Raw genomic sequence first — 26,356 nt, 5'->3', positions numbered from 1 at the left:
GATTTATTATTCCTTTTTCATTACTGATTGCAGCAAACACTATGTTTGAGAGAAGAACTCATTATTTTGTTAATGAACGCCCAGGTGTCATTACTCCTGTTACACAGACTAGATGAATGTAATCTTTTGATCTCTATCTCAATTGTGCTATCAACTACACATAGAGTATGTTTATTTAAAATATTTTAAAATAATATTTAACGTCATTAAAGGCACAGTGTAATAAAAACTGTGTTATTATTGTTATTAATGCTAATATAATGGTAGGGGATACACTGCTTGTTCTGTACACATAAGTGTCTGGTATCTTGTGTGTTATCTGGTAAAACTAATTTTAAGCTCGAACCAGATGAAAGTACCAGTTTTGTTTTATTGTCTGTTGTGGAATAGTCAATATAGACATAATGTAGATGGTGTACGTATTATACAATTAACTTAATTTCTGTGTGTCATAATTTGTGTGTATGTTTGTACACAGTAACCAGAGCCACCCTGAGATGAGGGAGATCTCACTTGCTATCCGTCATCACATGAGCCGGGCACCAAGCAGCACATTCCACCCCCAAGACTTCAGTGATCTCATCAGTTTCATCCTATATGGAGTCCTGCACCGTGGAGGGTACATGTCACTCTGTCTAAAATCTATTCAATGAGTTACCAGTGGGACAGGACATCAACGGTGCAACACTAATGTGTGTTTGTGGGTGGCTAGTTATCAATTAGTGCCTTTCATTAGCATGGAGGTTCTTAATGTAGCCTCATTGTACCACATGTTGTTCCAATGACATCTTCAGAGCATTGTTTTAACTGGTCGTGTTAATCAAATATTTTCCGTGATTAGATACACTTCCATAGACATATATAATGCACATTTTAGCATTAGAAGATAAATGTGAAAGAGCAACATTAAAAAAAACAAAAAACAAATCCCACATTTTGCAAACATATTATTCCCTTTGCTTTTTGCTAATTTGTCAGGGGGTGGTGGCATGACCATTTTAGGTGGAAAAAAGTAACAGAATGCTTTATGTCTTCTACTGTAGTGCCATGTGCATCGTAGCCTACTGTACTGCCTTTTAACCACATGATACAGCTAGTTTATTCAATCCAAACCAGTTTAAGTAAACATGGCAGAGATACAGAGATAAGAGAGGGAAGCTCAAAATACAGTTTGACTCTTTATTTATTAGCTGTTAGCTGTATTATGAGCTATCGTGAAGGCGCTGTGTCCGGCGTCATCTTCATCATTGTCTTTGTTAGCAATTTCTTGAAACATCTTCTCCAATGAAACTACTGGTCAGATTCACTTCAAGTTTTTTATGCTTACTCGGGACAAGGTCTGCAAAGTTTGTTCATAGTTTTGAGAAATTTAGATTCTTTAATTTGACAGATTTGTGAAAAATGTGCCTTTATTTGTAATGGTCCGTATTTTGATGGTTTATAACATGTCAATGGTTACAGATATTAATATAATTACTACTGAGCACTGATAGGAAGTCATATGTGGACTTTGGGATTTAATTAGTTGAGTTATCCTCCAGTGAAAGTACCACCCACTTCTACTGGGAGACTGATCTCCTGCATCTAGAACACAGGACTCTAACATAGTGGCAGAACCTGACAACCTCGCAAATTCAACTTGTTATTGATTCTTGATAGAATATGCCAGTGAGATACAGGGACATTGATCCTATTTTTATTTTATGGATTCAGGGTGCAAATGAAAATGTTCTATTTTTCTGTAACACCGGTACGTGATATTTATACCCGATGTATATTTTTATTGTTTTTCATATGTATGTATATAGTAATACCAGAAATTCTGTCCGTCTTTCCTTTCATCTGTCCGAGATTTTTGTTCAACCAATTTCTCGAAGACTATTCACTGAATTTGGCAGACAAAGTGATCCGACTTGAAAATGTATTTGAATATAGCACATGCAAATAGCTATGATGCAAATTAATGACATTAGGCCTAATTGTTGTAATAGTAATTAAATGGATTTTCCAATCTCAGGTATGCAGATTATTTTATTGATGCTACTATGGATCAATTATTCCAGTCAATGATGCAAACAAAACCAAAATGATCCAAAAATCACTAGAATGTCATGATATTAATAACACTGTTACGGAAACAGGGTGTTGATGTCCATATGCATCTTATGGTGATTGTGTAACAAGACTTTTTAAGCTTCAAATTTGTGTATCTGCAGAAAAGACCCATGGCTGGAGCGCCTATATCACAGCTGTCAGCGGCTGGAGAAACGTGACGGGCGGGGTAGTGTGGACATCAGTGGGCCTGATGCAGTGCCCCGGGCTCTGCTGAAAACTGAAGTGGTGCTGTGGCAGTGGGCGGTATGGGAAGCTGCACAGTTCACTGTGCTGTCAAAGCTCAGAACACCTCTTGGCAGAGCACAGGACACTTTCCAGACCATAGAAGGTAAAGACATGTAGGAACCATACAAACCTGTTTCTAGTTTTGACATCTTCCAAATGTTTGTCTGTCAATTACAAGTTTGGTTCTGTTGAATAAAATTCCCAGCAAATTGTTGGTTTGAGAATGTTATAAATTTCCTGTGACACATTATTAAATTGGGTTGAAGTTGAAGGTTGGCTGGAAGAGTTAAAACAGATCCCAAAGGCACTAGTTAAAGGGCAGTAAATGCTATAATGTTTTAAATTGCACTCCAAAAAAGTTTGTCTATGGGATAAAATTTTGGCTATTTTCAGAATAAGGAATTAAAATGTGAGTTTGGTGCTGCTCTAAATAAAGTTCCTGCAATGAGTGAAAAACGAGGGTGAGGGAGAGGAGGAAGGAGAGGAATATTAAAAGGGAAACAAAGGCACTAGTTAAACAGGGAATAAATGATTGCAGTGTGTTCTCAAATGTATTCCAAACGTTTAGCACACCAGACTCCTGTCACATTTTTCTGGGAAGTGCTACAGTGTTGTACATTTGCATTGTTATGCACTGAATCTACAGCAGTGAACGTAAAACCATGATATTATACATTTGGGAGCTGCCATCTTGCTTTTGTGCTGAACTTGGCCAATCACTATAAAAGCCAGTGACAGTGGCAGGCTATTATAGCTGTTAGTCCTGCCCTTTTACAGTTTTTGTACTAATAGATGACAATAAAGATGAAATTATCACACAGATTTTGACTTCCATAAGGATCCGCCATATAAAATCTACCCTAAAATTAGGACGGGTCCATATGGTGAAATAATATACAATACAATACAATACAATACAGTGTGTAACAACATAACAGCAGTTTCCTTGTATTAATAGCAAATATCTAAAAGTAAGTACATATTTACCATATCTATGTGGTATTGCTACAGTGTAATCTCAATAGTGAAAGACTGGTTATTGTATACAAAGTTAACATGTTAAGTTACATTCCTAATTACATTGTGTAATTTATTATTATTGTTTTTAGATATTTATTCGAAAATTCATTGTCAATTACAGCTCAGTAATTTTCTGTTTGCATGGTGTGACATTTAAGTTATAAATCTATAGGCAACATGGCTGTGATGCACCATTGTATGTTTATGGTACAACAGATATGGGTATGCCAGTCTCTGGAGAATGGTTACCATCCTGTTGTGTGGGTGTTTAGAGGCAACGTATGTAACATTTCAAAAACATGTTACACAACTTTGCCTCTAACAGAGGAGATAAACTATAGCTCTGAGCTCACACAGCGGAGAGACTGGTTTCACTTAACCAGCCAAGAAACAAATATGGTCATTTTTTATGTCTTATACAAAAGAGTGTCATGTATTATAGGTATGCTAACCAGCTTTAATTTAACACATTTGTGAAAAAGAAAAAAAAAATTGTTATCAACTGAACTTGAAGATGGTGTCAACAAATTCCAAAGAAAGGACTTGGCTGTGATCATATTTGGACAAAAGGGCAGAGTCTTGAAAGTACAAGGGCTCATTCTAAATGCAGTGTTACCCACATTGGTAAAACAGGAAATATCATGAAGGATTTAGTTACCAAAGTCCTTTGGCAGTCTTGTTAGTATAATGCATCAGATATCAAAGGCTTTTATCAGAGGGTTCAAGTACATTAAAATTACAGACCTCTGTGTGTTTTCAAGCATTGTTTATTCTTAGTAAGCGTGTCCTTGTGTCTCAGGTATGATCCGGAGTCTGGCTGCCCATAGTCTGAATCCAGAGCAGGATGTTGGAGCGTGGGCTGGTGCTGGAGGTGATGGGGACAGTCATCACTCCAATCAACTCCGCCTTGCTCTGCTTCTTCAGTACCTTGAAAACCTGGAGAAGCTCATGTACAATGCCTTTGAAGGCTGTGCTAATGCGCTCACTGCCCCACCAAAGGTGAGTGAACTAAGGACAGGGTTCAGTGCCCTGGGTTGGGCCATAGTGGAGTCCAGAGCAAAAACACTTCAATAACATTACTCATTCCAAAATGTTCAGAAACTGATGCTGAATGTGTTTCTCTCTGTGTCTCAGGGCATCAGGACATTCTTTTATACCAATCGACAGACTTGCCAAGACTGGTTAACAAGGATTCGCTTGGCTCTGATGCGGGTCGGGCTTCTTTCTGGACAGCCAGCTGTCACCATTCGCCATGGCTTTGACTTGCTTACAGAGATTAAGAACAGCAGCACCCAGGTCCGTACAAATCAGCAGTCAAGTTTTCACCAAATATTTCAATGCTAGACACACAGACATTTTAGTGAACAGTGGCTCAGCTTTATAAAAAAAAGAGGTATCAGCTTTTGTCTCTGTAATCTCTGTGTGAGTGTCATCTTTTATTAGGTCCTTTTGTATCACTCTTTACATTATATATGGTTATTTGTTAGTAGTATGTATTTGGTCCGATAACATGGTTTTGTGTCCGGGTCAGGGTCCAGAGATGGAGATTCCATTAACACTGCTGGTAGAGGCTTTGTGCAAGCTCCGTTGCCCTGAAGCCATTCAGGGTCTAGCAGCTTGGAGCCTCTCCAACACCGGCAGGAGCCTGGGCTGGGTGTCATCAGTTGCCTTGCAGGCAGAGGGACGGTAGGATATGTCCATTTAACATATACATGTATGAAACAAACACTGTCAGATGCATGGACTTACTGAAGCTGGAAAATGTCAGGGATTATGGTGCCATTTACACATACAAGACATAGAACTGCTCATTTAAAAAGAAAATATTAGACTGAACTGACTGAAACATTAAAATATTTGTTATGATGAATACCTAATGTGTCAGACGATCACTAAACATAGAATGCACTTGTATCAGAATAAGAGGTGTGGCTATCTGTTATTGAAACCGACAATTGACTTAAAAAAAAATAAAAGGGTAAAGCCTATCACAGGTGTTTTTGGTGTGGAGATAAGACTGTGGGGGTACTGGTAACACAACATGCTTTTCCTTAACCTCAAGAATGCCTCCTTGGTAGACACTTCACACCAAGTTTCTTTCCTCATAGTCCAGGAAAGAGCTGCTACTATCCATCAGTACATCTGTGAATTGAAACTTCCACAATTCACTGGTACAGTAACCCATTTCACACACTCACTAAATTGAAGAGCATGAAAAAACAATTGGAGGTGGTAACGATAAGCAGCTATGCCTATTCAGTCAGTACCTCACTGAAATTAGTTTATAGATAATTATTACTTATCTGTGAGGTCAGATGCAGGAGAGGTAAGTTGGACCTTGGGTTTACTACACACTGGAAAAAATCATTCAATCTGACTATCTGGTATGTATTTAAATGTTCGTACTGGACTGTATTCTAAAGTGTGCCTGTATTTTGGGGGTTTTTAGGTTTGAGAAAGCAGCTCTGGAGTATCAGGACCAGCTCTCTGCAGTTACAGGCATGGACTGCAGCATCAAAGCTTCTGAATGCTGTCTGCTCAAACTCTCCAGCTGCACAAACAGCCCCAAACACACCAGCAATGGTAAACAGCGAATATTTAAAGTATACATGTTTAAGGCACTCATTAACTTTTTCTCGAATGTTTTTGTTTTTCAATCCCTAATCTAAATATGTCTGTATTTGTAATAAATCAATTCACGATTCATCAAATTGTATTGGAATTTACACCTTATTTGTGAATGTGCATTCTGCCTTTATGAAAGAATTTGGTAACATGAAGGTACAACCAAGTAAGGGCAAGGGTTCCATCATGGAAACCCCCAGTTGACCCAGTTATTGTTTAGCTTTTGGGTTGTTTGTGACTTTCCAGTTGACTTCTGTACAATGCAACAGGTGTAAGTGAGCCAGATCCAGCGGTGACACAGGGACACATTTCATGTTCAGTAGTCTCTGTGTCTAAACTAAATACATTATCTCCATGTTTAATATATGTATGAATAGGTCTCAGTAAGTACTTTCACATGACACATTACAATTTACAGTAATAAAATTTTGGGGTAAAAATACTTGTGACACAGGGACTCGAAATTAACATAATTCTTTTGACTTTATTTAAATGTACAAAACATACTGTTCTCATAAGAAACTGATACTAAATGAAACATGAGGCTTTAGCTGTAATGTTAAACTACAATTGTGATCAATAATGGATAAAAATGTTTGAATAAGTTTTTATGAACACAGATATGTTTTGACACGGGAACAGCAATTTGTACCTTTGTTCAGTATCAGAATAAAAGACTGATTGGAACTAAAACAGTACAAATATGATCATAAACTTACCATACATTTTACAACTGAAGTGATATATACAGATAATAGCAGAGCAAATTTGACTAATAATTTGATTGGACAGAACCTTTCTATATTCTTGTACTGTTGAATAATTAGTTCCTACAGATTCACAGACAGAAATTATCTCTTATACAAGCAAGAAAAAAATATTATTAAAGCTAATGGTTCATTTACGTATTTTAGTCCTTTTTAGGTTCTATTTTGTATTGATTCTATCTTTTTTTCTACAAGTGATACTGAAATTTTGTAAACAGTTCCGTAAAATAGCGTTCTTAAGCTAAAAAATGAGTATATTTGAGAAATGATAGGTGAAACTGTAATTTTTGACACTGATTTTCATTTTCGCTTGATCTGGCCCAAGTGTAAAATAAAGAAAACTTAGAGACATTCTGATCTTTGCCATTGTAGGCCTGTGACAACCTTGACAAAACTGAAATAAGTATACTAACACAAAAATCTTATTTTATCATTATTTCCACAACAATTTTCATTAGACTTTTTATTTTGTGTGCTCCAGTGCTTAAAGCCAGTAAAGGGCCCTTCTTCATTAGATGTACTGTATATATAAAAACTATTATGCTTGTACTATTATTGGGGCATAAAATGAAAAGCAAAATGCAAATCAATTGTCACAATCAGATCATGTATTTGTTTTTTCTGGTCCTTTTTTAAGGTGACAGCCGCAAGACTGTTCTGCTGAAGTCCAGTGATTGCTCTCTAGAGGTGATCAACTTTCTGGCAAACAAAGCATGTCAGTGCTATGTTGCACTCTGTGACTGGGCGTCTGTTAAGGAGTGGCAGGCCAACATCCTCAACCTCAAACAAAACTCCACTAATCCAGTAAGCATTAGTCTGAGGACTGACTTCAACTACATCCAGGCACTGAGTTGCTTTGAGGAGGGAGAACTGACCGAGTGCAGGACCCAGCTGGATTTACTGCCAGGAGAGGACTACAGCTCACTATCCACCAGCAAGGACAAGCTGGGTAAGCACACATACAGACACACAACCATATGTGTTTACTTAGATTTATTTCACAACATATGTCAGTAGTTGTATTTTTGATTTTAATCTTTATTTTGCAAAGCTAGATGTTGATATTAACCCTTCAAGATTCACAGATATTTTTGTAACAACTTCCAAATTATTATTTTTGTCTTCCCTTAGTGACTTGCAACCATTTGTTATTATATTATCCTCTCCGCTTTGTATTTTTCAGTGAAAATCAGGTATTTTCCTGTATTTGATTTATTGATCTTATAGATATTCATAAAAGCTCAGAGTGAATTCAAAGGTTATTATATTCAAACCTAGAAAACTCAAAAATAAGTGATTTTTTTTTTCAGGATAATATATCAATACCTGGCCATAAAACAAGTGTCTAGAACCACTATCCTTTTAATCTCACTGGCCGATCAGCCATGAGCTATTACAAAGGCTCTGTGTCCGGCATAGTCGTTGTCTTCATCTTAGTTAATAATTTCTTCAAACATCTTCTCTGACAAAACTACTGGTCGAATTCATTTCTAATTTTGGGACAGCATCTACAAAGTTTGTTCACAGTTTTGACAAATTTGGATTTTTGAATTTTTGACAAATTTTTTTAAATATTAAAAATGTGCCTTTACTTGTAATGGGCCATATTTTAATGGCTTATAACAAGTAAATGGTTAGCGATATCAATATAGTAACTATTGAGCACTGATAGGAAGTCATATAGTCAGTGAAAGTATCACTCACTTCTATTGGGAGATTGATCTTCTGCATCAACACCACAGGACTCTAACATAAAGGCAGAAACTGACAACCTCACAAATTCAACTTGGCATTGATTCTTGATAGAATATGCCAGTGAGATACAGGGACATTGGTCCTATTTTTTTAAATTTCATGAATTTTAGTGGTGAATCAATGTTGTAGAGGGTGATGTGTTTCCACGTTCACTATGGAGCCTCTGAACATTCAAATGGGTCATATCTGATGACCATGAAAAGATGACAAACTGCATTTTACGCCAATTATTTACATGTATTGATAGGATTAATGGATCAAGAGTTATTTGCCATTTCAGATCAGTAGATGATTCTGATCTTTGATGGGTGTTTGGGTCTTAATGGGTTTATGGGTACAGTTTCTTATCAACATTATCATCCTGTGATGTGCCAGAAAACACCTGCAGGACAAAACCTTTACATTTGAAATGATTAGTTCTGTCCTTTGAACCTCATGTGTTTGTGCAGATCTGAAGAGGCTGCTACCCTCAATGAGTCCAGATCCAACAGAGCTGCAGAGAGCCATAGAGGTACAGCTCCTCCGCAGTGCTGTTAGTGCCATGACCAAAGCCAATCAGCAGCAGGAGCAAAAGACCACAACCAATCCTGAGTGAGTGTTCATAATGGTGACTGAATCTGTGAATTTGTATTAGAGGTGGTAATGGTTATGAATCGTATTAGTATAGTGAGAGTATGATCAGAAATGTGTATCAGATCCTGACCATAGATATAAAAAGAGAGATGGGAAACTTACTTTTGACGTATTACCAAAGTACTACCATCTTAGAACCAATTCAGAATGGTCACTATTAAACCAATCCAGGAAACAAAATTAGCTTCTTTTTTTTTCTTTTGTAAGCTAATTTGTGCAGATGAATCATCAATTGTAAAAACATGAAATTTTCCATTTTATATTAGGTTGACTCAGTGGTCATATTAGTGAAGACTGATGCACTGATAAAAACATTTACGAGCCTGTTTACATGACCATAAAAATCCAGTAACTGGGAGTAATCAGATAATTGTAATAATCAGATCTGATGCATTTACATGGACTTCAGAAATGTGATAATCGAAAACCCCGGTGTAGATGCTCCAGTCCATTATCATATTTCTTTCAGAGTACATGCACACATAGTGATGGTAGACTCAAACTTCCTGTTATTTTTTTCCACTCGGGTCTGACTTGGCAGCTTCCATTTTCTATGACTTTAATTGTCCTCTGCTTTTTTATTCCCATTATGCTAATAATTCCTGTGATGTTGCAGTACGCTGGTGCGCTGCCTTAAACAGACTGGACGCATCTGCCTGGGTCCTCTACGTCTGTCCACACTCACTCTGTCAGATGCCTTACCCACCCTTCCCATGCTGCAGCTGCACTGCACTGCCACCCTGGAAAACACACTCGCCTCACAGGATGTACGTACCCCCTCTAAGCCAGTTGTACCACTTGTTATTTAAATTTAGTGAATATTCTTTTAGAATGTTTGAAGGGCTTTATTATCAATTGTGCATTCACTTGTAACAAACTACTGAAAACTAAGCTGTCAAGTTCCAATTTCTGGTTTGGTTTGTCTGAGACGGTGTAAGTTTTAGGGAACTATATGGAATAAAACAATCATAGGAAACTTTTTTCAATAAAAGTCTTAAATAAGGTGGATGTGTGTGTTCTTTTGTAGGACTGTATCATTCCCCTGTACAGTGAGGCTTTGAGCTCTTGCAAACAACAGGATGTTCAGCCTTTCCTTCAGGCTCTCAGATACACAATGTTCCAGAGGCAGCTTCTCCAGAAACTCAAAGGTGAGTATCGGCCACTGGAACATTGCATTACACTCAGTGAAAGACGTTTTCAGTTTCAACTTATATTGTAATAAACAATGTTTAGTGTTAGCCCACAGCATGTGTCAGACTTTTAGTCCAGTGTTTTATTCAGAATGAGAGTGTTTATTGACTTTAGCAGCAGATTGCTTCCCTTTAAGAATGTACAAAATTGTGTGCCACTTGCCAAGTTTTCACTTTCTCTGAGATTTGTTTATTTATTCCAGCCACATGATGGCCTCTTTCATTTGCATTGATACTTTTTGACCACACATTGCATTTGGTAGCTGTTCATTCTCAAATTCAACATATTTTTTATGTGTTTAATTTGGCAAAAAAATAAAGAGAGAACAGGCCACCTCTGAAAATAGAGGGTGTTGTAATTCTTAAAGAGTTAATTAGCAATAATTTTGTTATACCTATGGCATTAAAGCTGAAATTCCACTCTTCAATCACATCACTGTGGTTGTGTGCAGACACAAAATTAAAATTGTGTCACTGTCCAAATAATTATGGACCTGACTATTTCATCCTACAAATGGTTTTGTCTATGTATCTGAACTCCAGTGCACCCTTCATAATACTCAACGTTAATGTCATTATCGGGTGGTTATCACAATATGAATCCCTGACACTATGCTTTCTATCTAGGCTCTTCTGCTTCTGTAGATGGACATCTATTGGAGCTGTGTCTTACTGCTGTTAAATTTGCCCGGAAAAAAGGCAATATTGCCTTGGCATCACGTTTGCTTAGCCAGTGCAATGATGGGGCACAAGAAAAAGAGGAGGAGGAGCAGGATCAGCAGGAGGAGCTGACCCATGCCTTTAGGTGTCTAACCCTAGAGGGTACCCTGGCAGAGAAATGGGGCCCAGAACTGCAGATAGAAAAAGCCAAAGTCCTGAGGGCAGCAGGTAAGGAACAGGACTCATGTTTGCACTGTATGTTACACTGTATTTGTTCACAGAAGCCTCAGCATAGGACAATGCAACCTATAGTGTTAGATTGGTTTATATTAAGTATATTACAAATGGTCTCAAAAAGCAGTGTTGGGCCCCTATTGTTTTTGAAATGACAGTTGCAACCACAGTCACAAAAATAGCACATTTTCATGTAAATGAATGTTGATGAAAACCATCTTTGTAAAGAGATCTTTTTATTACTTATATAATTTTATTGAAAACATATAGACAAGCTACATAATTTCTAGCAGAGTTTTTTTTTTTTTTTTACTTTCAGTAAAATGTTGTATTCTGTCATTTTATGGAAGGTTTGGTGTTGAAAATATAACTAGCAATACAAATGTTCAGTCCCAAAACCATTCATTCTATTAAATGTATACTAAAATGTTTGACATTTATCTGGCAGTTCACCTGTGTCACATGCTTGTCTGTGTGGATGGATCTTCACAGTCAACTGTCGTTGGTTCCTCACTAAGCAGTTTTGCTGATTACAGGCCAGTCCATGACAGCCATGGAAATGCTGAGCAGAGCTGCTCTGTCCTACTGCAATATGGGGAAGAATGAAGGTGCTGCCTGCCGCTCACTGCTGACACTCTGTAAATGGCTGCTTGCAGACTGGAAGGACATGACACCTCAGCTCAAACAGGCATGGTCACAATCACCATATAATACATCGTTACAGCTCAGCCAGGGCTGAGCCTTCATTTAAGCCTTCAGTGTTTGGTGTGATTTAGGAAGGTGTATTTGCAGAAGATTGAGGACACTATTCTTAATTTTCTTTAGATCATTAATAAAGACACAAAAAATCAGAATGACATTTTCTTTGTTGTGTTACGTTATGGCATGTTATGCCATGTAGCTCAGAACAGATTTCTGTGTCACAGGCTAGGTTTTCTACACAGAGTTCAGTGAATGGAGTAAAATTCTTGTTGTCAGACTATTTTGATTGCAATACGCTCAAAGATTTTTGCCCAGTCATGCCAAAAAATATCAAGCATTGCAACTTAAAGGAAAAGGCTTAGAATGGACAAAACAAACACTAGTTCCAATGATGGACTGCCAGGGGTTTTTTTTTGTTTTGTTTTGTTTTTTTTGTTTTGTTTTGTTTTGTTTTTTTATGGGGTGATGGGTTCAGTCCTGGCCATTGGTCTTCAGGCCATGAGTTTGTTAGGATTGGAGCCACATGACATGTATGAGCAGACTAACTAAACAGCTGTCTATAGTTGTCTTCACTTTCTGCTCTTCACACTTATTGAACAGTTCTGCTGGACTGACAAAAGGTGTGCAGTCTGTGGTGTGTTATTGATGGGAAAAAAGCAAAACAATTGGAACAGTTTTGTTTTTTAAATCCTATATTTAGGTGGTAAAGAAATCGGGTGTGGTGAACTCATCCAGTGCTGCTGGAAGTATGTCACCTCTGAGCCGAAACATCGCTGCTCTGCTGGAGCTTCCACTGGAGGACCAGGGCATTCCACACATCAGTGCTGAGACTTCAGGTAACTTTTAATTTTTCAAGTATCCACACTTGCCACCTGTTCAAATCTTCACCCATCCAAAAAAAACATAATCGTATTTCAGTGTATATATGAAAATAAGCATAGAATAAACTCTCTCACAAAATGCTCATTTAAATTAAAGGTATGAATTTCACTTTCCTCTGTAAAAGGTTTAATTCTTGGTACATTTTTCTTCCCTGTGTAGTAAATGTGGGGGTTGGTGAGCCAGACTTTGTGTTGGGCCAGCTCTACCAGCTCTCAACCACCCTGGCTCCAGAGGTGGCTAAGTCCTGGGCCTCCTTGGCCAGCTGGGCCTACCGCTGGGGCAGGAAGGTGGTGGATAATGCCAGGTTAGTGGACATACTCATCAAATGAAGGTGATGATGATCTATTGTTTTTTTCATTCTTGTTGATTTGTGGAAAAAATGGCTGGTAGTTTATATTATTGTATTATATCGTCTTGTATTTCCACAGCTAATGTCATGTCATACCATGCCATGTAAACTGAATACTGTAAAAATATTGCTTTCCTTTTGTTTCCCCTTTTTAGTCAAGGGGAGGGATTGCCTCTTTTGCCTGGAGAAAAGAAGGAGATAGAGGAACTGCTCCCAGCAACTACCAGTGAGGAAGACAAGGACACAATCTTCAGCATCCTGGGACAAGCCATCTGTCGGCCAACTGGCATACAAGTACAGTGTATTTCTGAGCTCTTAGTCCTGCTTAAGCTTGAACTGGGGTGTTAATGATAGGCATATAACAGAAACACATTGTATTCTGTTGGCCAAAAATGTCTTCGCTGTGAAAACATCAGTCTGTTCTAATTTTTCAAATATCAAATTATTATTTCTTTTATGCTGATTTTGGTTGTGAATGAAACTTGATGAGATTGTACCTATTCCGTTTATCGGAGGTACTATTGTGGGTAATTAACAGTGAGCTCTCTAGTTCATAAAACAGTAGTTGTCATAAGCAACCTGTCCCAAATAGTTTTAATGTTTAAACTACTTTTAGGTCAGGGTGTTTGCGCAGGTCTTGAAAGTCTTAAAAAGTATTGAATCTTGAAACGCTGTTTTCCAGACCTTGGAAAGTCTGGAATTTTGTTTGAAAGTCTCAATAAAGGATGGAAAAAGTTTCACTCATATTTCACTCATATCATTTTAGAGCTTGGTCAAAGGCACATAATCTTGTAAGATAAGAAATACATGAGGAAAGCATATAAAAAATTTTATATGATTTCAGTAACCAGTCGGTCGTGGAATGATTCTGGTGAAACTTGTTTGTGTGATATCCATGCACTTTTGTGATTTTTCATATGTTTTGAAAACATTTCTGTCAGTATAACATAATTTATTGCAAATTATGTATTAATTCATTCATACATTTATAAAAGGGAACTTTTCTACTGCACATTACAGGTACAATCTCAACCGAAAAAGTAGACACACACTTGGGGGGTGATAGCAGTTTTGAAAAAGTTTGGAATTTTTATTTGGAAAAAGAGCAAGCACCTTGTAGGTGGGCACATAGATACAGATTTTTCTGTGTGTGACAGAACTGATGCCATTTGTACGCTTATGCATCTTGACAGTAATCGATGATTGCATGACTTCCTGGACAGAAGTTTAGTAGCTACAGATGGAGGATTTTTCAACTTGTCAACAATGTTGCAAATAAGACACATAGGACCGTTGTGTTTTTTTGGGTAATGTTCTCATATTTATGGACGTGCATAAATAGGGCTCCATCATTTTTTGCCTGAAGTGTCATGTCCCAGGGTTGTCAGTGATGGCTCACTGCTTTGTGGTACACTTTGTTCTATATGTGTCTCAGGATGAGGATATGGCTCTACAGCAGGAGGATGATGAAGATGACATGGTGGATGTGATCTGGCGGCAGCTCACTGCCTCGTGCCCGTGGCTGAGTGAGGCAGGCCAAGCCATTGCAGACGGTCTGATCCTAGTCTGGAGGCGGGTGGTGGATCGCATCTTTGGCCTCTACCGTGTCTCCTGTCAGGCATACTTCACTTTCCTCAAGCTCAACGCCGGGCAGGTGAGATTTGGAGATAGCTGATGCAGAATTCTAGGGTGCAGTGGATTTGGAACAGGTTTAATCGTACTATGAGGCCGACTTCATCCTGAGCCACTGTCTCATTTTAGGTCCCCATAGATGAAGATCACCCTAAACTCCTCCTGGCCAATAACAACAGCAAACAAAGCAATGATGATGTTATTGTCATGGCAACTCTGCGCCTTCTCCGTCTGTTGGTGAAACATGCTGGTGAATTAAGGGAGGGACTTGAATTGGGCTTAGCCTCCACCCCAACCGCACCTTGGAGAGGTATGTAATTTCCATCCAGTATCAAATGGATAGATGGATTACATTATTTATTTTGTCAAACTGTGAGTAGTTCAAGAGGCATGAGACCCAACTAGACCTCAGTCTTGTTGAGAATCTTTGGGATGTGCTGGAGAAGACTTAACACCAGGTCAAACTTTACCTTTATCAGTGTTGGAAAATATTAATGTAACTCTGGATGGAAATAAATGTTGTGACATTGGCTAAACTTATTAACATGATGCTCTAGTGAATGCATGTTGTAATCAAAGCTAAAGGAGGTCCCACAGAATATTAGTTAGATTTTTAGTTTTTGAGTTTGTTTTTCTAGCCTTGCAATGAACGTGCATCACATAAATTCATAAATACAATTCACAATACAGACATCTAAAACCAACATAGATGAGCCTAATCATCTCCTGTTTGTACAGTGGTGACCCAGTTACTTCAGAGTTTTGTTAAGTGCTGCCACAGTGTGCCTGTTTGCAGGACTAATCTGTGAACTATTCTTGTGAAAACATTGTGTTTTCATGATTTGAGTCTAAAACTTTGGAACAAGGGTTTGGTGCATATTCTTGGTTCCCTATTAGAATGGATAACAAAATGACAAGTATTGGGTAGGAGTAAAATACAGAAAAATAGCTCTGCTTTTCAGTTCTGTCAACCCTTTAATGTTACGCAGGCTACAGAAAGGTAAAGTACAGATCAACTTTATTATACCGTCTGTCTGTTCGTCCAGCCGGGATTTTTGTCCATCCCATTTCTTGGACACTATTCACCCGATGCTTTTCAAATTTAACACACATGTTCTTTACACTAGGAGAAGTCCAGTACAAATCTCTTGCACCACTGCCACTGTAGTTTCTATAATGGTGATGTCGTCTCCTTTCAGGTATTATCCCCCAGCTCTTCTCCCGCCTTAACCATCCAGAAGCATACATCCGACAGAGCATCTGCAGTCTGCTGTGTCGAGTGGCCCAGGACTCCCCACACCTCATCCTCTACCCCGCCATTGTGGGTTCCCTCTCTCTGGGAGGAGAGGCCCAGGCTGCAGGTACTTTTTACACATCTTGGCTGAAACCTAGATAATAGTATGTATTTCCTATATTCATTGCAGTCACGCCTAAACTATTAGAACAGGAATAGTGTGTATCTGCTAGAATTAGTTAAATGTATATCTTTAATTAGGTAATAAAAATGACCATGTGACTTTTTTCTCCGTGCTTCATATATTATATTGTTATCCTTGGTTTTCTAGTTGGTGAACCTCTCTGATGCTGTTCTCCAGCCAAAGGTCATCTGTGAAATATTAATATTTTGTTCATTGCCAATAAATTCTGTCAACAGGAAGCAAGTTGCCATCAGCTTTGCCCACCTTCTTGGGCAGCATGCAGGGAGAGAGTCTGGGTGGAGAGGAGGAAGAGCAACAGGATGGTGCAGGCCAAGGAGGAGCTACAGAAGAGCTAGCAACCTGCTCCAGTCAGGACCAAGCCATGATGCAGGACTGTTACAGCAAGATTGTGGAGAAGCTGTCTTTGGCCAATCCTGTCATGGTGCTTCAGGTAGGAGGATGTATGCAAGCGCACAGATTCACAGACATACTTGCTGTTCCAAAATAAATTTTTAAAACATTTAATACTAGGTTTGGGAACGGAAATTCAGTTTCAGTGAGACAGCTGAGATGAGAATTAGCAACTTAAAGTCTGATACCGTGGCTTTCAGTTGGAGTAGGGTGGAATTGCCCCCAGGTTTTGAAGAAACATGCAGTATCCCATTCCAAAGTATGCTGCAGTGGTGTTATTTATTAAATACTGGTATATGGTGGGATTACAGGACCAGAGTATAAATCTGAGAATGTGATCCAACCCCAAAATTTTGTAGAAGGGATATTTATTGAAGTGCACTAAAGGATGGAAGGACCACACCATTGAGTGTGAAATGCAAATTGATATCAGTATTCAAATCAAGGGTTGTGTGTCAAATGGGAAGGTTACAAGGGTGGGTCAGGGGTGTCAGGACCCACAGGCCATTACTAAGCTTAACCAAAAGACACAGTTGTTGATCGGAGTCCTGGATCTGGTGAAAGTCACTTGATCAAATGGGCAGTTGGTCCATATATTGTAAGGCTGTGTTAGGGGAAATGAGCAGAGGTCATTAACAAAGATCTGTATTAGAGGGAAATGATTTGATCAGAGACCTGTGGCTCCTTTCTCATTCCCTCTCAAAGTTGAGGATGAGTTACTTCCAAAAGTGGAAGAATTAATTATCTAATACCCCTTTTCCACCAAAAAGAACCTGCTGCTAGTTTGGTGCTGGTGCTAGAGCCAGTCCTTAACTGGCTCCAACCTGGTGCCTCCGAAGAACCGGTTTGCTTTTCATAGGCCAAGAGCCAAGCGGAGCTAAGTCTGAGCCACGTCATTACGTCGGCACTAAATGTGATCATGTGACTGTCTTTTCTGGTCCCTGTAGTCCTTCTTTAACTTCTTCAGTTTGTTCAGAAGCTTGTCCAGGGTCCGGTTGTTGCCAGCTGCAGCTATCTCTCTTCGTATTTTTTCAAACACCAGCTTTGTGCAAAAGGCTCCCACCAACTTATCTTGGATTTCAGTTGAAGACCACTGTGCCAGAAAGCACTGAGTCTCCTGCTCAGTCCACTGCTGCTTGTTTTTAGCGTCCATAATTCTTTCACTTTTCAGGCTAAAAACCTGCTGGTTGTAGTTTTAAAAATGGTGGTTCATAGCTTTCGCTGTTCCTGTTGTTGTTTGTAACCCCTGCCCTCCAATGATGCAGGGGGGCTGCGCCATGCGCTCTTAGCTCTGGCCCCTGTTTAGCCCAGCTCGAGGTTGGTGCTTGCCTGGAACCTGTTTGGAACTACTTTGGAACCGGTTTGGCCGATGCTTTGGCAGTGGAGAAATTAAGAACCGGTGCCAAGTCAGGCACTGGCTCCGAACCAGCTGTTTGGTGGAAAAGGGGTGTAAGGGTCATGTTCATGAATGAGCAAGACAAGTGATGGACCAAATATACTTGGGTACCAGCTTAGGTAATTAACACATACATAAGTAGTCCATGTGTGGTTAGTAAAATACATATAAGGACAAATGGCACTAACAATTTGTGACAATCTAACTGCTATAGATTGATCTTTGTTCAGGGTTTTTTTAATGCACAAGTGTGTCGATAACATTTTTTATTGTATGGTACTGATAAATACTACTGAAAGCAAGATAAATGTTTTATTATTTTTGGAATCAAAATAGTTAGTGAATAACAACCAGAATTGCAATCAAAATGTGAACCAGAATTACCCAAACCTTACACAACCCCAGACAAGGGAGACTGTCTCATACAAGAGCAGAACCCATTTTACAATATGTTCAAAAATCAACAGATTAATAAAAGACAATTAAAGGTTTTTGCACATATATTATATTATGTAAGCTTAAAAATACTACTAGATTAGTGATCATTAAGAAAGCCATACCCCACCTAGCAAAGCCTCTCATCATTCCTGCAAAATATTAATTTAATAATATATGAGAATAAAATGATGCAAAAGGATTTTTGGTGAATGCAGAATTTTCCAATACAGAATTTAATTTAAACAAAAAAGTATAAGTTTGTTTCTTAGATTATCTTAGTTTTTCTTATTAACAGTGTCTGCCTGACAGCTTCTAGACACCACTTGTAGAAAGAAGAGAATGGATGAAAATCAAAAGAAAAACGTTGATATTATTGCAAATGCATGACACCTATTTGATCAGAGAGAAGAGGCAAAGGTTTGCTTTTGATGGGCTGTTGGTAACTAGTCAAATAGCCAAAAGATATATTGTGTTACGTTCATGAATTTTTTCTATGTAAGTCAGTCAGTCAATTATGTCCCTGTCTGCAAATAAAGGAAGAACAGTCTTTTCAACTATCACACCTTGTGCAGTGGATGTAAAGGCTTTACATTTATTGTTTGTCAGTCCATTATTACCAAGTATTCAACACAACCTGCCTCCAGCATCAATACTAATTAGCAATTCTATTTCTGACGGCCAGACTCTTTTTGATAGTCTGTGCTCTACAGTGTCCTTTTCTGGCCCATCGAAAACATAGTAGATCACCCCTGTAATAGAGTGAGGGAGCTGTCAGTCAACATTTACCCAGTTAATATTGAGCCTCTAATGTTACACTTCTGCTTTGGTTTTGTTAAGCTTCTGACTAGTGTTGTGTGCTGCTCAGGTCCAGCAGCTGGTGAGTGAGCTGCGCAGGGTGACCTTATTGTGGGATGAACTGTGGCTCGGTGTGCTACAGCAGCAACACATGCATGTAATGCGAAGGATCCAGCAGCTGGAGGATGAAGTCAAGAGGGTGCAGAACAACAACACACTGCGCAGGTGAGTCCATGAGCTTAGATTCTGCTTCCTCATTGACAAATACTTTTAGGCTTGGAGTATTGACGCAGCCTAACACAACATGGAAGTGAACCATGTTGCGGTTACTGTACTCAGAAGCTTCCACACCCCTCACCTCTGGATCCAGTTGAACTTCTTGCTTCGTTTGCTGCCTTAACCCATAAAGACCCAGTGCTACTTTTCTGGCGGTTCCCAAATTGATACATATTTCTATCTATTTAACCTTTCTTAAGTGATTTATCACCATTTATTGTGCTATTATCCTCTATATTTTGCATTTTTTCATTGAAAATCAGGTATGTTCTTGTATTTAATGTACTGATCATGTAGATGTTCAGAAAAGATCAGATTAAAGTTGAGGGTTATTATATAAGAAACAAAGAAAACTTAAGAAAAAATGACTTTTTCAGCAAAAATATCAGTAACTGAACATAAAAACAAGTGTCTACATCCACTGTCGTTTATCAAACTCATGGGTTTTACTGATGAATCAGTGTTGTAGAAAATGATGGCGTTTTCATGTTCACCACAGAGCCTCTGAGCGTCCAAATGTGTCATATCTGCTGACCATGAAAAGATGACAAACTGTTTTTTATTTGAATTATTTCAACATATTGGTAGATTTAGTATTTCAGAAGTTAAACATTTTAGATCAGTGGATGATTTTGGTTGCCTGAAGGTGTTTGGCTCTTGGAGGGTTAAATTAGCAGCTTTTACAACTGAAATGTAAACACATGATGTACAAATTTGAATGTGTCTTTACCCCCAGTAATCCTTGGTCATTTCCCTTTGTGCAGGGATGAAAAGATTGCCATAATGCGTGAGAAACACTCTGCTTTGATGCGTCCCGTGGTTTTTGCCCTGGAGCATGTCTGCAGTATCACAGCAGCTCCAGCAGAAACACCACATGAGACCTGGTTCCAGCAGACCTATGGTGATGCAATCACCTCTGCCCTGGAGCGGCTCAGGAACCCCCACAACCCCGCCAACCCTGCCAGCAGCTGGCTGCCCTTCAAACAGGTCTGTGTGTGTGTTAACAGGCAATTACACATGTTCAGTTTTGGAAGCAATTATGGTACTTTTAGCTATACTGATGTCAGACAGTGTTTTATATTGAAATAGTTAAAAACTATCAGGCATTTATTTCCAAAAGGCTCATTATGCCACTTTACCAATTCAGTTCAGTTCGGTGTGCCCACAGTTTATACAAGGACTTAAAGGCTTAGCAGTGTTTTATTTTTGATGGAGGTTGTATGTGTTGGCCAGGTCATGATAAGTCTGCAGCAGCGTGCTCAGAAGAGAGCTAGTTATTTGCTTCACTTGGATGAAATCAGCCCTCGACTGGCATCCATGACCACAACAGAGATGGCCCTGCCAGGGGAGGTATCAGCATCAGACGCTGTCACCATACAGAGTGTAGGGAACACTATCACCATCCTCCCAACCAAGACCAAGCCAAAGAAGCTTTTCTTCCTGGGCTCAGATGGACGTAACTACCCGTACCTTTTCAAAGGTAAGAGAAATAAGATTGTGTTTATAATGGTACCTTTATCTATGCTGCTTGTTGGTCAGATTCTTTATCTGTGATCCTAATCAGTTTGAAAAAAGGCCCACACACATTACAGCTCCATTACAACCAATCTGAAATTGAGGAAATACACATTTGTAATGCATTTTTTTCCTGATAAAACTGACTAAGAATTTTAGTTGATGGCACAGAAAATATTTTTGCAAGTTTTCTGTGAGGCGACATCCATATTGTATCTCATTAGGTGCCCAGACTTTGATGTTGAAGGCACTGTTGTATCTGCTCTGTTTTTATTTGTTTGTTCCTTTTTAGGGACTTTCACCAATCACTACAAAGTTCAGTACACATGTATGACATGTTCATAACTGCTTGTAGTTAATTTTTTTCATCTACCTGTCGTGGTTAAGTTGAATTATCAGATTTTGCCATTTCTGCAGTCACTCACAGATTTAATACCTCTTCTGTAGACTAATGTGATGTTCATTTAACTTCCACAGGACATTATTGTGAAAAAACTGGTTAGATTTTCATAGAAAAATCATCCTTAATAGGTGAAGCTTACTTTTTTATCCAGGTTATCTTATTGAAAGAAATACATCTAAAACAAGTTTGGGTGTTTTTTTGTCATTACATTCAGTGACCTGAGCAATGTTCTGTCATCTGCAGTCATGTTTCTTTTTATATTGTCAAACTAGTGTGAACAGAGACCATGTAGCATAATGACCTAATCATTTCATGGTTTTAATATCTGCATGATTTATCTGTGTTGTATAAAACTATAGAAACAAAATCCATGGAATGAGAGGGTGACCAAACATTAAACAACCGTACATGCCTAAATATTTCACAAATGCACACATTCTATTTAACCCTTAATAGGTAACCATGGTGCCCCCCACAGCTACAGGTAACCTGGGGTCCAGCTAGACCCCAGGTTACCTACGGTGATAAAAACATCTAAAAATGTTATTCTTTAGTCAGTTACAATACTTAATTGCTTATAGTATGAAAGGATAGCAATGAAACGAAAAAAATATAACAAAATTGTGCTTTATTTTCCAAATAAATTCTCCTTTACTGCGTGAAGTACAATTCTCCTTTACTGCGTGAAAACATAAAAAATTAAAAACGTGGGGTCTGCTGGGACCCCAGGTTACCTATTAAGGGTTAATCAGTCTTTGAGACATCCCTCACCTTAACAATACCACCTTTGTCAAGAACACGTTTCTGGTGTCTCAATAATGATCTAAATCTATCTAGTATAATGTGAATCCTTGGATTAAAATGTTGCCAGGTCTGGAAGATTTGCATTTGGATGAACGCATCATGCAGTTCCTGTCAATCGTCAACACTATGTTCACGAAGATTAACCAGCAGGAGCAGCCGCACTTTCATGCCCGCCACTACTCCGTCACCCCATTGGGAACCCGGTCGGGGTTGATTCAGTGGGTGGATGGAGCCACACCACTCTTTGGTCTCTATAAGCGCTGGCAGCAGAGGGAGGCTGTGCTGCAGGCCCAGAAGGTAATGTCTGTTTCACGGGGGTGTTTTCTCCTTTGCACCACAACTTTAATCTCTATTTATCCTTGGAAATGTGTTGCCTATGCCTATATCTATACAGCAGCAGCTGAAGGTCACTGAAATGTTATTTATCTGCTCTGTAGCATCAGCACCTCAATACCCATTTGAGTCACTTAATAAAAGTTCAAGAAACAGGTTGTATACATTTTTTAAAACACTTTCACTCAGCAAGTCTGTTTAAATTTCTGTCCATTGACATTCACAATATCATCCACTGCTGACACAAAGTAATGTGAAATTCTATCCCTGCAATGTATTTCCCTTTTTTCAATGCTACACATCATTAGCCTATTAGCACAATTGCCTAAGTCATATTTTTGGCCAAATTTTGATATCTGCGTAACTTTACTCTCCTAATACTGCTGCTTCATTTTATGCAGATATCACAATTTCACCAAATATATGACACATGAAATTATGCTATGAGGCTAACGACATGTAGGATACAATGTCCTCTGATAAAAACAAGGGGGTACTCAATTTGTTGAAGCATTGCAGGGATTTTATAAAACTGTGAAGAAGCAGAAAGAATATAGAAAACATCAGAATGTTATGGAATTGTCTCTATTACTATACTTTTTTTTTTTTTTTTTGCTCACACCAGGCCCAAGACTCCCTGCAGCAGTTGCCTCAGCCAGTGCCTCCAGTTCCCCGACCCAGTGAGCTCTATTACAGCCGTATTGGACCTGCTCTGAAGGCAGTGGGGCTCAGTCTGGATGTGACACGACGAGACTGGCCTCTAAGTGTCATGAAAGAAGTGCTGAAAGAATTAATGGAAGCTACCCCGTCCAACCTTCTGGCCAAAGAGCTGTGGTGTTCATGTACTACACCCAGCGAGTGGTGGAGGGTCACTCAGGTAACGGAGTCATTAGGCCTCTTTAATCTTTATTACCAGTAGAACAGTCTTTTCCTCACCCGTAACCAACAATTTGTTAGTTTCGTATTAAAAAAAAAAAATTTAATAATCACTATATATTTAGTAGTTTAACACAATTCTGATTTACCACTGTTGTCTCAAAGTCATTTTTTTCTTTCTGATTTTTGCAGTCCTATGCAAGATCCACTGCTGTAATGTCAATGGTGGGATACATTATTGGCCTTGGTGACCGTCATCTTGACAACGTGCTGATTGACATGACAACTGGAGAAGTGGTGCACATTGACTATAATGTGTGTTTTGAAAAAGGTAAAGTCCCAGAGACAAATGACTTGACTCATTTAGCAAACTACTGTGATAGGGATTTGTTATTGAGGTTACAACTATATCATTTAAAATGAGTTATGGCTTCCTGATTTAATAGATGCCCATATTACCCACCCATGTGTTGAAAAAGGTTTTGCAGATACACCTAAACCTGTCTCCATGTGGACAGCCCCTCAGACACTTTCATGGGACATAAATTCACACTGCATTTTCTGCTGCTAAAACAATGACAAAAACGTTCCTGCTGTCCATTGCAGTTACACCACATCTGTAATTCTTTCACAGTAAATAAGATATTAAACCAGTGATTAAGTTGTTTTTACATATTTCATTGTTGAATGCTTCACATCAAAATTTGAAGATACTCACCTTCCTTCTGCAGCTATTTTTCACTGTAAAGAAAACTGACTTTTGCAAGTTTTCGTGTTGACACATAGACTATAACAGTAGAATCACATCCATAGCACATCTGGAGTCTCTTTAACCAACAGTAGAGCAGCCACTCACATAATCACACTACCTTTCTGAAAATGCCTGTGATTTTTAAAAAATTGTCGAGGAATAGATTTTCTACAGCTAAAACACAGGCAACAAGAAACAGATGCAAAAGACCTGTCTTCTGACCACTTGAATTTAGTGTCCACTCTTACCTCAGATACATTACTTCAGTACACATATCGATCAATTTAGGGAAGACACTTCAACAAGATAGTGTCAGTTTCAAATTCTGTTGTTTTTTTTTCCTTATCGTTTATTTTAGCTTTAAGTTCAACTGGTGCTTTAGTGAATAAGAAATGATCAGTGCAGCGTGTAATATTAATCACTTTTAGCAAACTGAAAAAGGGAATAGGACTTAATCCATGATTTATCTACAAAACGTTGGACAACCCCTGCACAGCGTTTGAAATGGGTTTTTGTGTGTGTGTGTGTTAGGAAAGAGTCTCCGGGTGCCAGAGAAGGTTCCATTCAGGATGACACACAATATCGAGACTGCCCTGGGAGTCACTGGAGTTGAAGGCATCTTCAGGCTGTCATGTGAACAGGTTACTGATGATCTCCTCTCATGGTGTTCCACTCATTTTTTTTTTTTTACTTCACGTGGATGAGGAGGTTCTAAAGTCCGATGTGTTTCAGGTGGTTCAGATGATGCGTCGTGGCAGAGAGACCCTGCTGACCCTGCTGGAGGCCTTTGTTTATGACCCCCTGGTGGACTGGACTGCTGGTGGGGAAGTGGGCTTTGCTGGTGCAGTGTATGGAGGAGGGGGCCAGCAGGCTGAAAGCAAACAGAGCAAGAGAGAGATGGAACGAGACATTACACGTTCCTTGTTCTCCTCCCGAGTGGCTGAGATTAAGGTGAGCCTGTGGTAGAACTAGTCTGCTGTTTGATCGCTGCACATACTTGATCTACTGCCTGGTAATAATCCTCCAGATAATAAATCTTCCAGTGTATCCAACATCATCTAACCTGCAACATATCAAGGATTGACTATTTTCATTTGACGTCACTGCTCAGTGTTGGAAGCTCTAGTGCTGTAATCAAAAAGATAATATCATACTGGTGGTAAGTGTCATTCTGACAAGTTATTACCAATAGAAAGCCACAATTCTGAGAGACATCAGGCCATATTTCAATGTAAAACAATATATTTTTTACCCATTAGCTTACATGAGCATTAAGCCCCTTTCTAGATAACCTTCCTATTTATAGCACTGCATAATGTGATATTACAAATTATAAGTTAATATTTGTCTTGATGTCTTTTACATCATTTTCACACCTAATAGTCCGGTAGACTCAGTATGGCTGGAGACTTGGTTCAGTTGGGGTTGTAACATTTAGCTGGTCTGAGTTTGCTTTCACACTGTACCTTGTCAAATAAACGGAACCTAGAGCTAAACCTTTTGAATAACGTATTCCCCTCCTCACCTGTGGTGGCGCTGCATCAGTAATTATTGAAGGAGACAAGTTGATCAGTGAAAATGAAACCTTGCTCATTTATTGGTTAATGCAAGGAACTTCCATTTTTGCCACATGAAAACAAAACATGGAGCTGCGTTTTAGCTTCCTGCATTTGGTTGCTACGTTTTTGGGCGGACCAGAGTTTCCTTCTTTGATCAGCATCAGAGTTCAATTGCGCATTCACACTTCTGTAAACAAACAAGAGTTAGATTAAACAGGAATGCACCCTTAGTAGTGAGTGAAGAGTTTGTTGCACACTTTTGTGTTTCCGATGATTTGTTATCCAATGGAAAATAGGTTTTTGCTTATTTTACGTTGGAATATAGCATGTTTTCAGGTGCTAGTCGGCTGTTAAAATAACAATTTTTCAGTTTCCAGTGTTTACACTTGAACGCAGCAGTATACCGACATTGTATTTTCAGTGACAGAATTGGGGCTTCCCATCTTGAGCATGCTGTGAGATTAACTTTTTTTTTCTCTGCATATCCAGTGTGTCTCAGCATTACACCTATAGCAGGAATCTTGTCTAACTGTTGAAATAATTGACCAATCTTTCTGTTTTTGTCTTTATTGCATAGCATTTGCTGTTGCTT

At 38.8% G+C, this 26,356-nt stretch overlaps 1 protein-coding gene across 1 annotated transcript in view; it reads left to right on the top strand.

The window, feature by feature from the left end:
- smg1 (SMG1 nonsense mediated mRNA decay associated PI3K related kinase) overlaps window positions 1-26,356 on the top strand; it is a 68,837-nt gene that overhangs the window by 24,812 nt on the left and 17,669 nt on the right. The window contains exons 19-45 of the mRNA XM_030141505.1: window positions 479-619; window positions 2,217-2,443; window positions 4,160-4,359; window positions 4,495-4,656; window positions 4,892-5,046; window positions 5,810-5,943; window positions 7,390-7,701; window positions 8,957-9,098; window positions 9,757-9,907; window positions 10,168-10,288; window positions 10,958-11,218; window positions 11,761-11,912; window positions 12,627-12,762; window positions 12,968-13,112; window positions 13,313-13,451; window positions 14,593-14,811; window positions 14,919-15,099; window positions 15,989-16,150; window positions 16,444-16,658; window positions 19,318-19,472; window positions 20,288-20,510; window positions 20,757-21,003; window positions 22,313-22,542; window positions 23,204-23,455; window positions 23,647-23,785; window positions 24,737-24,846; window positions 24,938-25,156. Coding sequence (XP_029997365.1) covers window positions 479-619; window positions 2,217-2,443; window positions 4,160-4,359; window positions 4,495-4,656; window positions 4,892-5,046; window positions 5,810-5,943; window positions 7,390-7,701; window positions 8,957-9,098; window positions 9,757-9,907; window positions 10,168-10,288; window positions 10,958-11,218; window positions 11,761-11,912; window positions 12,627-12,762; window positions 12,968-13,112; window positions 13,313-13,451; window positions 14,593-14,811; window positions 14,919-15,099; window positions 15,989-16,150; window positions 16,444-16,658; window positions 19,318-19,472; window positions 20,288-20,510; window positions 20,757-21,003; window positions 22,313-22,542; window positions 23,204-23,455; window positions 23,647-23,785; window positions 24,737-24,846; window positions 24,938-25,156 — 4,930 coding nt within the window. The remainder of the gene's footprint in view (window positions 1-478; window positions 620-2,216; window positions 2,444-4,159; window positions 4,360-4,494; window positions 4,657-4,891; window positions 5,047-5,809; window positions 5,944-7,389; window positions 7,702-8,956; window positions 9,099-9,756; window positions 9,908-10,167; window positions 10,289-10,957; window positions 11,219-11,760; window positions 11,913-12,626; window positions 12,763-12,967; window positions 13,113-13,312; window positions 13,452-14,592; window positions 14,812-14,918; window positions 15,100-15,988; window positions 16,151-16,443; window positions 16,659-19,317; window positions 19,473-20,287; window positions 20,511-20,756; window positions 21,004-22,312; window positions 22,543-23,203; window positions 23,456-23,646; window positions 23,786-24,736; window positions 24,847-24,937; window positions 25,157-26,356) is intronic.

Source organism: Sphaeramia orbicularis, chromosome 8 (assembly GCF_902148855.1).
Source record: "Sphaeramia orbicularis chromosome 8, fSphaOr1.1, whole genome shotgun sequence".
In the NCBI taxonomy this organism is placed as follows: Eukaryota; Metazoa; Chordata; class Actinopteri; order Kurtiformes; family Apogonidae; genus Sphaeramia; species Sphaeramia orbicularis.
This window is presented reverse-complemented; position numbering and strand designations above follow the sequence as displayed.